This window comes from Cucurbita moschata, unplaced genomic scaffold (assembly GCF_002738365.1).
Source record: "Cucurbita moschata cultivar Rifu unplaced genomic scaffold, Cmos_1.0 Cmo_Scf00026, whole genome shotgun sequence".
In the NCBI taxonomy this organism is placed as follows: domain Eukaryota; kingdom Viridiplantae; phylum Streptophyta; class Magnoliopsida; order Cucurbitales; family Cucurbitaceae; genus Cucurbita; species Cucurbita moschata.
Genome location: NW_019268542.1, coordinates 1,382,152 through 1,395,368, shown reverse-complemented (window position 1 = coordinate 1,395,368; position 13,217 = coordinate 1,382,152). Strand labels below are relative to the sequence as shown.

Sequence of the window (13,217 nt, the reverse complement as noted above, 5' to 3'; positions counted from 1 at the left end):
AATATTTGATATTTGAATTGATGAAATTTTAATTATCTACTTGCACCCAACGGCCTGTTTCTGGCAACGAGACTCAGTCTTATTTCTTCTTTTTTTTTCCTATTCCTGTCGACTATATATCTCTCCTCCAAGAATGATGTTAGGCTGGAGCAAATGATTTAGGTTCATGAGAAGATTGAACTAACATGAGAGTAAGCTCGATGTTTTGGAAAAAACTCTTTCTAAAATCAGACAAAAAATCCTGCAATGGGATAAGAAAGGTCGAGAGAATCGACGAACCTGAGAGAGAGATCTAGAATCTAAGGAAGCAACTGGTCTCGACTGCCGATCTTCTAGAGTAGTCCTAGACTAGGGAACATGATAGTTTCCCGACCGCTGATCTTTTAGAGCAATCCTCTGAGGTCAACTAAACAGACCGACAACCGCCAGAAGAAGCTGGTGGGTAATCGAATATCGGCCTAATATATATATATATATTTATTTATTTATTATTTTTTTTTAACTCAACTAATTTACGAAAATAAAAAACCCGCGAAATGAATCATGAGAGTCACTCGAAATTCCAAAAATTTCCCGCGAATTTAAAAAGCATTGCCACCCTGGCGATCCGCGTGGTCTTTCCCTTAGCCAATCAAATCTCTCTCTCCCTTCCTATATAAGCAAAATCCTCTCACTTCACTTTCTTAATCGTTCTTGAACTCATTGCCATATAGATTCAAGTCTCTCTAAAACCCCAAATTAGGGTTCTTGATTTTCATCTCTCTTCTCTCCAAATCCATCAATTTTTTACTCCGATTCAACTATGAGTTCCACCAAGGGCGGTAGAGGAAAGCCGCAAGCCACCAAATCCGTTACACGATCGCATAAAGCCGGCCTCCAGTTCCCCGTCGGTAGAATCGCAAGGTTTCTCAAGGCCGGAAAGTACGCCGAGCGTGTCGGCGCTGGCGCTCCAGTATATTTGTCGGCCGTTCTCGAGTATCTTGCCGCCGAGGTAACAAGATCCGTTGTCTTTGTTCCTTTTTTCAGCGATTTTGATGCGGTTCTGTTCTTATCTCTGTTTCTGATAATTTTAAATCGGAATTAGGTTTTGGAGCTTGCTGGAAATGCTGCTAGAGACAACAAGAAGAATCGTATTGTGCCGAGGCACATCCAACTTGCTGTGAGGAACGATGAGGAGTTGAGTAAGCTTTTAGGATCTGTAACCATTGCTAATGGAGGTGTTTTGCCCAATATTCACCAAACTCTTTTGCCTAAAAAGGTCGGCAAAGACAAGGGTGATATCGGTTCTGCATCACAGGAATTTTAGGGCTTATAGGATTTTCAGTGCTGGCTTGTATTGCATTTGTTGTGTTCTCTGAGTTGTATCATCTTGATTTTGTTCAGATGCATACGTTTTTACATCTATGCAAGGCTGTTTGTTGTTGGAACAACTTTGCAACAAAATTTTGGTCTACATTTACACAAATTTGCAGTTAGAAAGCTGGTGCATCTATTTGATCTCTGCATTTTGAGTTTGGCTTCACAACCATATGAATTATTTGTCCAGTTTATGTTGGAATCGTGAATTTTGATTTTGTTTCTTTGATTAATTTAGTTTGTTTTCTAGTTTTAATTGTGGAGATTTGAAGTTCAAGGTTACATATATTTTTTTTTATATTGAGTTGGAATCATTTGGGCTAGAATTTTGTGATGATGATTTCATCTTATTAAAGATTTGTTGATGAAAAACAATTGAAGTTACATCTGATTGAAGAATTGGATTGGAGTTGCATGTGGGAGAGGCTCAATCGTGGGACAAACTTTCATAGTTTGCCTGGGATCCTTCTCTAAACTATAAATCTTTTCAATTAATAGTATAAGATATCTTATTTACACGTCTTCATATGAAATAGTTCTCGTGTTCATAGTCTGTGTTGGAGGATTTTTTTTTTACCAAACCCAAAAGTTCCGTTGGTTGAATGGGTAACCCAACCCAACCTGAAACTTTTCACAACCCAACCCAACTCTTTATTTTCCGATTGGGTTTGGGTTGGGTTGTCAATTTTTTTTAAAAGAAATTTATTTACACAATTTAGAAATTAATCAGAAGATAAAATATATTAAAAGTTTACAAACACAAATTAATATATGATTATTGACAAATAATAATAATAATAAATTCAATAAAAAATAATAAGCAAAAATGGTAACATATTAACATAATTCATTATTATCATAAAATTAGAAACAATTAAATACCGACATTTTTTAGAATTGGTTAAAATAACAAAAATACTAGGATAGATCATGAAATTAAATAAACAATAAAAATAATTAATTTAAAAGTATTGTATATAACAAAAATAAAAATAATATATAAAAATATTTTAATTGAGATATGCTTATTTATACGCTACCTTAAACTATTAGAAAAATAAGAATGTGTATAAATTATGATATAATAATGTAACAATAAATAGATAATAAAGATATTATCATTTAGAATATATTTTAAAATTATAGATACATGTAATATATGAATATTGATCAAAATAATTGAAATCTAAGTGATATGTTAATATTGATCTAAATAATTTAAACATAAGTGATATGTGTTTAATATTTTAAATATAAATATATGTGATAGGTTAGATTTATGTTACATTATTCTAAAATGTTTAATATCTTAAATATAAATATAAAATATACTAATAGTTATAGGTTAGTTTATTCTAAAATGTTTAATTAAAAATAGTATAAACGAAATTAAAAATACAAACAAATATATGTATTTGACTGGCGTCAAACTCAAGCGTGATTACAACTCTGACAAACACATTAATACAAGAAAAGTCTTAATACATTTTATATATTTTAATTTGGCTCGGGTCAACTTGAAGGTTTTGCCCATGAACCCAAAACCAAACCGATTTAGTTCGGTTCAGAAAAAATCAACCCAACCCTACCCGAAATGCTAATCCAACCCAACCCAACCCAACCCTTATAGTTTCGGTTGGGTTGGTCCGGGTTGTCGGGTTGAATGTACACCCCTAGATTTTATAATTGTTTTTTTTTTTTTTTTTTTTTTTTTTTTTTTTTTTTTCTTATTATTCAATTTTTTTAATAAGTATGTTTAAATTAATTCAAAATAGAAAACAATATAAAGTTTAATTTTTAATTTTTATTTTTATCTTTATAAAATATCAAATAAAAATTTCCTAAATTATTTCGAGCATAAATTTTATATGTGAATATAAAATTTTAATTAGGACACTAATGATTAGTTATTTAATTTATAAGCATCTTATTTTTACATATTTTTTTTTTCTTAAATATTTTATTTTCAAATATTTAACGTGAACTTTTAACTGATTTTTAAATTATAAATATTTAATAAAATTTTCAATTTTCAATTTAGTATAAATATAATTTTAAATTATTTGATTATAAATTAAATTTTGAGTTAAAAATAAATAAATTTTATACTATCAAATCAAATAAAAAAGATTTATTTTATTTTTATTTTTATTTTTTCTATATTTTTGTATAGGTAAATATGGAAAACATCAAATTTAGACTATTCAAAATAGGAAAAGATGAGATTTTTTAAATTCAAAATAGGAAAAGATTAATTTTTTAATTTATAAATACACAACCTCGGTTAGTGTATAGCAACTATTATTTTCTTCAATTCAATTCATCTGAAGCTACTAGCTTTCCTCTCCCGTCAATCAAATTCACCCGCTCTTTCTAGTGATGGCTAATGATCAAGACATTATTAGCAACAAAATTCCCAAACTCATACCTGATGTCGTCGAGCTAATACTCAACATACTCCCTTACTATTATTTGCCGAGCTGTAGGTTGGTCTGCAGAACATGGAACGATGTGATCTTAAGTTCTAAATATGATCCTTCAATCTCGGCTGCTTCCAACTTCTTGCTTGCCCATGTTTATTCCAACCGCCGTGATCGTCTCTCGTTTCGTAATCTCCATTGCTTGGAATTGGATTCAGACCACGTGGAAGGGGTGAAGAGTGTTGCCTCATTCAACTTGCGTCGTAAGTATTTCCGACGTTCTTTTATCTCAACTATTAATTCGTGCAATGGACTCTTAGCTTTTGTGGTCACCAAAAACACAAAGAGCTGGCTTAACTCGAATACAGTCGTCATATTAAATCCCATGACGAATGAGTACTTTGAACTTCCCAAGGACGAATTCAAAGGGAATTGGCTTACGTGCTCATATGGATTTGGATTTTGTCCTAAAACAAAGCACTACAAAGTAGTAAGAAACTCCACCGTCGAAGATAGAAACTCCACTGTCAATTACAAATCAGAGATTTTTGCTTTTGGGACCCGGCAGGAATGGACGCGTATTGAGTCACCGTCCTATTCTTTTAATGGATGTCATGGTGTTTACTTGAATGGAGGGTTGCATTGGGTTGGACAAGATGATCTTCATCACGATGTTATTTATCGTCTAAATATGGAAGATGAGAAGTACGAGCACATTCCTTTTCCTAATGATGACGGTTATTTTCCTTGTATTGGAGTATTTAATGGTGCTCTTCATCTAACTCTTTCTATGGAGGGGCACGAGTACACGATGTGGAAGATGAAAGAAGATGGTTCCTGGATTAAAGCATTTAGTACCAGCGTACCAGATGTGGGCAAAAATATTCTTTCTTTTTCACAATCAACTCTGGAACAAGTTAAAATATGTAAAGATGGAAAGATCTTGTGTGTTTGGGCGGGAGCTGAATTAGTGTTGTATGATCCGAAGACGGAGAAGATGGAGAAGTTGATGGATGATACAATCGCGAGAGAATTTTCGGTTCACAACATCGACTGCTTTAATTTTAATGCTCTCCCGGATATTTTGACTGGAAAAATATGAAAATTTTGAGTATAATTTATATTGAAATTGAGATTGAAATTTTGTTTTAAATATGAGTTTTAATCCTAGATAAGTTTTTTATTTTATTTTTTATTTTTTATTTTTATTAATTAGAGAAGGGAGTGTATTAATAAATTAATTTATGAATGGTTTAATTTATTTTATTTTTATGAAAATTTGATTAGAAAATACACATATTTAAGTTTTATTTATTTATTTATTTCTTTATTAAAATTAGATAAATAAACTCGAGGCATATTATTAATAAATAAATAAATAAATTAGTTTAATAATTTAATATAATAAAAAAAATAATTAACCATTTTTAATTATTTAAAATTAAACTAAGTAACAAAAACGAAAGTAAATTTAAATTTGTGAAATTTTGATATAAATTATTTGACTATCTTATCTAATTTATTGTTAAATATCTTAAATAAAATATTTCAAAATATCTTATTTTCAAATGCGCATATTTAAAATTAAATATAATTTAAGATAAAAGAATATTGGGATTAGATTTTTAAAATTTTGAAATAATTAAAAATTGTGTTTAAAAAAATAGGAAATAAAACTTTTATATATATAAAAATCTAATTTTTATATTCTAAATTTTATTAATTTTTTATATACAAAAAATGCAATCGTTATCTAATTTTTATTAAAATTTGTTAATTGTGAAAAGAAAATAAATAAATAAATATGTTTAGTTAAAAGGTAATCTATGAATTTAGTTGTGAGACCCAATTAAAATGGTTTGAGATTTTTATTGATGGATGGAAAAGTGGACGAAGAAGTTGATGAGTGATACGAGAGATTTTTTCCGTTCACAATCTTAACTATTCCAATACTCTTTCCAATATTTTTATAAGAAAATTAGTTAAATTTTGAGCATAAAATTGAAATTTTATTTTAAATATGAGTTATTTAGTTTTGATTGTATCAATATAATTGATACTGAGAGGAAAAAACGTATTTAAATTGTATACTAAATTAATTTATCAATTATTTAATTTATTTTATTTTTATGGAAATTTGATTATCAAATACAAGTAATTATTAAAATCACTTATTCGTTTTATTAATAATAAAAAAAAGTTTAATTAATTTAATAAATTGATATAATAAAAATAAAATAATTATAATTATTAATAACAATAATAAAAATATTATAAATATGATAACAAAAATAAACCTAGGTGAAATTTTAATATTTTTAAATATTTTATTCTCAAATATATTATATAAAATATTTAATTACTTAAATGGACCTATTTAAAATTAATTTAAAAATTAAAGAGATAAAAGAATATTGGAATTGGAATTTCAAAATTTTGAAATACTTAAAATATAATTTAGAAATTATATTAAAAAAATGAAATAAAATTTTCATTAAAATTAAGTTTTTTATTTTTATTTTTATTTTTAATTTTATAAAAATAAAAGAAAAGATTCCTAAATTATCATTTTAACTTTTATAAAAAAAAATTCAAATGTAAGAGAATTATTTATATAAAAAAAACGCAACTGTTATTTAATTTTTATTAAAATTCGTTAACATTGAAAACAAAATCAATAGTTAATAAATATATTAAATTAACGTAATCTTTTATGAATTTAAATGGTGACAATAAAAATGGTTGAAGTTTTTATTCGAACAAAAACATAATTTAATTCTTATAGAAGACCAATTATGTTAAATTAGTAATAATTTAATTAATTTTAGTTTTATCAACGATTAATTTCAGGAAACTATGGTAAATATTAAAACGGTATAAATAAATTGAATAAACTAAAAAATTTTAAATTCAAATATAATTATTAATAAGTGGAAAATAAACTAATTTAATTATTTTGATATTTTGATAAAATAAAAATGAAATAACTAATACAATAAATGATCTAAAAATAATAAAAATATTATAAACATTTAAACAAAAAAAATTATATAAATTTTATTTTTAAATAAATAAAAATATTAAAAACATTTAAAAGAAAAAGTATATGAAAATTTGATAGTATTCTCATCCCAATAAATATTTTTATTTATAAATATCATATTCTTATATATTTAAAAGAAAATTTAAATCGAATCTATTATGTTTCGTTCGGGTTTGGTCGGTTCCTGTTGACGGATAGATTTGAATCAAATCATGGGAAATAAATAATAGTGTTACCAAAATAAGACACCAACCTTATCTATATACTATAGACTCCTTAAACAGTTACTTGAGATGATTCTGATACATGTCAATTATATACCGTTCAATATTACATTAATAACATATGATTTTTCATACCATGGTTCATATTAAATATAAATAATATTATTATTAAAAATTAAATAATTAATTATGAAGTTTTATAGCTTAAATCTCGAACCTATCACCATGTTAGTTACTAAGGATGTTTATACTTCTTTTTATTTTTAATAGGTGAGTTGCACAGGTGTGACATTGTTAAATGCAAATTGTGGGACTTTGAGTTGTTTAAATAAATATGCATATAACGTATATAATTATATGTTTTTTTAGTACAGTTTTTTAGAATGTTTGCTTAAACCACCACACCAAGATGATGTGAAAGTTATCTATTTATAATCAAATAAATTACAAGCATATGATAAAGTCAAATATCTACATATTTGTCTATAATAAAAAATCAAATATGATACATATGGTAAACTATAACGGAGTACTAATTATACAAAAATATTATTTAATTTGTAAGTATCTTATTTTCATATATTTTATTTTTAAATATTTAAAAAATCAAATCTAGACTATTCAAAATAGGAAAAGATAGAGTTTTTTAAATTCAGAATAGAAAAAGATTAATTTTTTAATTTATAAATATACAACCTTATTAGTCGGGTAACCATTATTTTCTTGAATTCTATTCATCTGAATCCACTCGCTTTCCTCCTCGGTTCAATCAAATTCACCCGCTTTTTCTAGTGATGGCTAATGATCAAGACATTATTAGCAACAAAATTTCCGAACTCATACCTGATGTCGTCGAGCTAATACTCAGCAAACTCCCTTACTATTATTTGCCGAGCTGTAGGTTGGTCTGCAAAACATGGAACGATGTGATCTTAAGTTCTAAACATGACCCTTCAATCTCGACTGCTTCCAACTTCTTGCTTGCCCATGTTTATTTCAACCGCTGTGATCGTCTCTCGTTTCGTAATCTCCATTGCTTGGAATTGGATTCAGACCACGTGGAAGGGGTGAGGAGTGTTGCTTCATTCAACTTGTGTCGTAAGTATTTCCGACGTTCTTTTATCTCAACTATTAATTCGTGCAATGGACTCTTAGCTTTTGTGGTCACCAAAAACACAAAGAGCTGGCTTAACTCGAATACAGTCGTCATATTAAATCCCATGACGAATGAGTACTTTGAACTTCCCAAGGACGAATTCAAAGGGAATTGGCTTACGTGCTCCTATGGATTTGGATTTTGTCCTAAAACAAAGCACTACAAAGTAGTAAGAAACTCCACCATCGAGGATAGAAACTCCACCATCGAGGATAGATACTCCACCGTCAACTACAAATCAGAGATTTTTTCTTTTGGGACCCGGCAGGAATGGACGCGTATTGAGTCACCGTCTTGTTCTTTTAATGGATGTCATGGTGTTTACTTGAATGGAGGGTTGCATTGGATTGGACAAGATGATCTTTATCAAGATGTTATTTATCGTCTAAATATGGAAGATGAGAAGTACAAGCACATTCCTTTTCCTAATGATGACGGTTATTTCCCTTGTATTGGAGTATTTAATGGTGCTCTTCATCTAACCCTTTCTATGGAGGGGCACGAGTATACGATGTGGAAGATGAAAGAAGATGGTTCGTGGAGTAAAGCATTTAGTGTCATCGTACCAGATGTGAGCAAAAATATTTTTTCTTTTTCAAAATCAACCGTGGAACAGGTTAAAATATGTAAAGATGGAAAGATCTTTTGTGTTTGGGCGGGAGTTGAATTAGTGTTGTATGATCCGAAGACCGAGAAGATGAAGAAGTTGATGGATGATACAATTGTGAGAGATTTTTCGATTCACAACATCGACTGCTTTAATTTTAATGCTCTTTCCGATATTTTGACTGGAAAAATAGGTAAAATTTTGTTTTAAATATGAGTTTTAATAAGTTTAGAGCTAGTTTTTATTTATTATTTATTATTTATTATTTATTTTTATTTAGAGGGGTGAGGGTACTAATAAATTAATTTATGAATAGTTTAATTTATTTTATTTTATGAAAATTTGATTAGGAAATACACATATTTAAGTTTTTATTTTTATTTTTATTAAAATTAGATAAATAAACCCTAGGCCTATTATTAATAATATATTTATTAATAAATAAAAAAATAAATTAGTTTAATTATTTTAATAATTTAATATAATAAAAATAAAATAATTAACCACCATTAATTATTTACCATTAAACCATAATAAAAATATTATAAATATTTGTGAAATTTTGATATAAATTATTTGACCATCTTATTTATTTTATTGTTAAATATCTTAAATAAAATATTTAAAATTAAATTAAAGATAAAAGAATATGGAGATTAGATTTTCAAAATTTTAAAAAAATAAGAAGTAAATTTTTTATTAAAACTAAAATAAATTTTAACCAAATTAAAATGGAAAACAAGTCTAAGGATTTGGAGTTTTATAATTTATAAAAAAATCAAATTTTAGATTTTTATTTATTTTTAATTGGATAACAATTAAAGATTTTAAGTTATTATTTTAATTTTTATATATTTTATAATTTTTATTAAGTAAGTGTCAAGACCCGATTTTAGAGGTTTTGAAAAACCCAACCATGACTAAAAAGACGAAATAAAAAACAAACAAAAAAGAAAATAAAATAAAATAAAAGAAAAGTAAAGTAAAAGGTAAAAATACTATTTAATTAAAACAAAATAGAGAAAAGTTTTGTTTCAAATTAATAGAAAGGAATTAAGTATAAAATGAAATACAAAAGACTCTATAAGACAGACAAGGGACTGATGCTCCGGAACGACACCCCTCTGTGACAGTGCAGCTCTCGAACACCTCCCCACTTCAACCGGTACATGAAAAAAAGAAGGGAAGACGGGGTGAATATAAAAATATACTCAGTAAGCAACCTACTTGTAGGCTCCTAATCGCATCCAAGTTTAGGAGAGAACCACTAACTATACTCTAGACCCTAGAGTCTCAATACTCTCAATACATAGATCGGGGTGGAAGGACTTAACCTTTGAAGCGGTATTTCAGCGTTTGAGGATGAGGTGCTCCCTCATAACTACATGTACCCTTCGTACAACCTAGCTAGAATTAGTCACTGCATGATCAACGTCCTTCCACAGGACGGACCCATCATGCAGGCGACCTTGATCCACTCGCGTGATCAACATCTTACCATAAGACGGATCCCCATGCAGAGTAGTCGATCTACCACTGAGTAGCACTTCCCTAACAGGTGTCTCACCAAGCTCAACAGTACCACGCCGAAGTAGGAAGGAAAGAGTAACACCTCCCTAATTGGTGTCTCGCCCAGCTCAACGGTACCACACCAAAGTAGGAAGGGAAGAGTAACATCTCCCTAACTGGCGTCTCGCCTATCTCAACGATACCACATCGGAGTAGGAAGGGGAGGGTAACATCTCCCTAACTGGCGTCTCGCCTAGCTCAACAGTACCACACTAGAGTAGGAAGGGAAGCGGGGCATAATCAATCGCTAAACCAGATACCGTCGACTAAGAGGTCATCTCTCTACACCTCGGGGTCCTAATGTGGTCCTCTATATCTCAAGGGTAGTTAAAACTATTGAGTTAGGGGTCCTCACTCAATCAAGTCTTCCAAGTCCATAATAGTCCAGGGTTAAAGGGTCTCTCCCTCTAACCGTCTCTCACGACACCATGGACTATAACATCAGAAGGGTCCCCTAACTAAACCCAACTCAATCCCTACAAGAGTTCACCATAGGCGTAGCATAACACTACAGCTTATCAATCATATCATGTAACGATCCTAATATTTTATCTATTTAATCTAAGGTCATTACTATAATTTGAAATGCGGAACATACATTTAATGGGCCCTATTCATTAATGCGACTCGCACTCGCCTTTTATTACCTCAGAGAAAAAGATTACAAGGGAAAAAGGGAAACATTATAGAAAGAGGAAAATAACAAAACCCAAAATGAATGGTTTATTCTATCCTAAGGTTTATTATGCAAATACCTTTCATCCTATTCTAACCTATACTAATGATGCAACCAAATTCAGCCTAGACTACGAAATGGGAAAAAAACAACCAACTATCCTATGCATGTGCCACGATTCTGGGGTGTACGATGCCGTCGTCGTTGTCACATGGGTGCCTTGCCCTTATCTGCAAAAGTAAAGTAGCACGAGGCTTGAGTATTTCTAGAATACTCAGTAAGTGACCCCCTATCAGGGTTATGCGACAAACACATGCAATGAAATGATGGGACATATCGTTTCGTTTCGTTTTCTCTATGGTGTAATCCTAACAGGTAATCGTGGACGTGTACCATATACTCTACATGCAGCCCATACGTGCGAGTATGGGCTCACCAGCTAATTCGCTCACCGCTGGGCCACTGTCCCTAGCCGGTGGGCATGCTCTGGGAGCCCTTATACTGGGACCCGTTAAAACTAGAACCGTCACGGCAGCGCTATGCAAAGCATAACGATCGTTGTCCTGCCATTGGATGTACGCGTCCGTACCCTCGTGATGGGATAGGGGTATCCCACCAAATGCATGAGCATACAATATGCATGAGATCCCACCAGTCCTACAGCTATCATTAATGAACATAACCCCCTATCACGTTTTCATGCTTACATGTCATTCCCATTCTCATTTCTTTACATATCATACATACTCCTAACGGGTTTATGTTTCATGCAATTTACCTATTTCATGTCATACAATTCATGCAGTTACATTCAAATATTCATACAAACAAGCCATAATCGTTCAAGGACCACACATCGTTACATGCATTACACACCACATCAGACTAAAAGCATACATTCACGTTCACATAACTACGTACTTAAGCACAATAATCTAGCATATCATGCATCATATCATAAACAAGTCATAACGTAAACACTTCATAGTCATATCGCTCTCTAACTTACCATAGCCTTAACGTTCTTATACCTATCACGAACATATCATTACGTAACGTACCTTAGTCATATCATCACCAGAATGTATCCTAACGCCATCGTTCTATCAATCTATCACCCTTTCTACCCATAACCTAACCGTATTCTTTCATTAATCTCTCCTATCAATAGCACTCTGGTATGTAACCTAACCTTAACGTTTCATGAACGTATCTTACTTCTATCGTTACTGTAACAACCTAAAATAATGATAATATGTATTTTGTATGTATGCGTTGTGTGTTTGATAATAATAATAATAATAATAATAATAATAATAATAATAATAATAATAATAATAATAATAATAATAATAATAATAATAATAATAAAATAAATAAATAAATAAAAAAATAAATAAAAAATAAATAAATAAATAAATAAAAAACGAAAACGAAGCAGCTGCGTCAAGCAACTGCTGTAAAGGAGGATGAGGGGCGGCGGACGCGTAGATTGGAGGCGTGGGATGGATGAGAGGATGATTAGAGGAGGTGGAAGCGTATTAGGGCTGGATTACGCTTTAAAAAGGAAGAAAAACGAAGATTGGTGATTCGCGAAAAAACCCAGAAAACAGAGGAGGAAATTTTCTGAGAATTCGAGTTTTGGTTACTTAAAATTGGACATCAATCGAGGGTAAAGGAAGAGGGGTTGTTGCTGAGGAATCGTTTGAGGAAGGGGATACAGCCACGAGCTGAATCGGACGGTAATTCGAAGGTAACGAAAAACCCACATCACCGAACCTTTAAATCTCGATATCTTGATTCATACTGCATAATAAGTTATGAAATAAGGCTTGTTAGAACCGTAGTTAGAAGATCTATAAAGTTGTAGAAGAAATCAGAACGAAATTCGGGCTGTAGAGATGAAATTTTTGCTTCGGGACACAACGGGTATTAAAGGAAAAGATTGGGGAAAATTGCAGGGAGGAGAGGTTGAAGACGAGCGCGTGAAGGACACGCGAGGCGCGTGGGGAGGCCGCGAGTGGAAGCGCGACTGTGCGCGGGTCAGGCGCGTGAGAAACGAACCCCGACCTTGTGTTGGCGCGTGAGGGCGCGTGAGAAGGTATTTTGGCTCCCGGTTTGTCCCGTTCGACTCCTTTTGACCTGTCCTATCAAAATTGGTCTATA

General features: G+C 30.8%; 3 protein-coding genes and 1 long non-coding RNA gene across 4 annotated transcripts in view; all 4 read left to right on the top strand.

Annotated features, from left to right (window-relative positions):
• Positions 1-689: 689 nt before the first annotated feature.
• On the top strand, positions 690-1,589 carry LOC111462131 (probable histone H2AXb). The gene is made up of 2 exons (XM_023105833.1): positions 690-991; positions 1,085-1,589. Exons 1-2 carry the CDS (start codon positions 803-805, stop codon positions 1,304-1,306), a joined length of 411 nt encoding a protein of 136 aa, XP_022961601.1. The 5' UTR covers positions 690-802; the 3' UTR covers positions 1,307-1,589.
• A 2,146-nt stretch (positions 1,590-3,735) lies between these two features.
• LOC111462010 (F-box protein At3g07870-like) lies at positions 3,736-4,878 on the top strand. Its single transcript, XM_023105660.1, has one exon. The coding sequence runs from the start codon at positions 3,736-3,738 to the stop codon at positions 4,876-4,878; it is 1,143 nt and encodes a 380-aa protein (XP_022961428.1).
• A 2,959-nt stretch (positions 4,879-7,837) lies between these two features.
• On the top strand, positions 7,838-9,016 carry LOC111462009 (F-box protein At3g07870-like). Its single transcript, XM_023105659.1, has one exon. It carries the CDS (start codon positions 7,838-7,840, stop codon positions 9,014-9,016), a length of 1,179 nt encoding a protein of 392 aa, XP_022961427.1.
• A 4,094-nt stretch (positions 9,017-13,110) lies between these two features.
• The window catches only part of LOC111461966, a 2,537-nt gene continuing 2,430 nt past the window's right edge, over positions 13,111-13,217 (top strand). The window contains exon 1 of the long non-coding RNA XR_002713673.1: positions 13,111-13,152. This is a non-coding gene — a long non-coding RNA (uncharacterized LOC111461966). The remainder of the gene's footprint in view (positions 13,153-13,217) is intronic.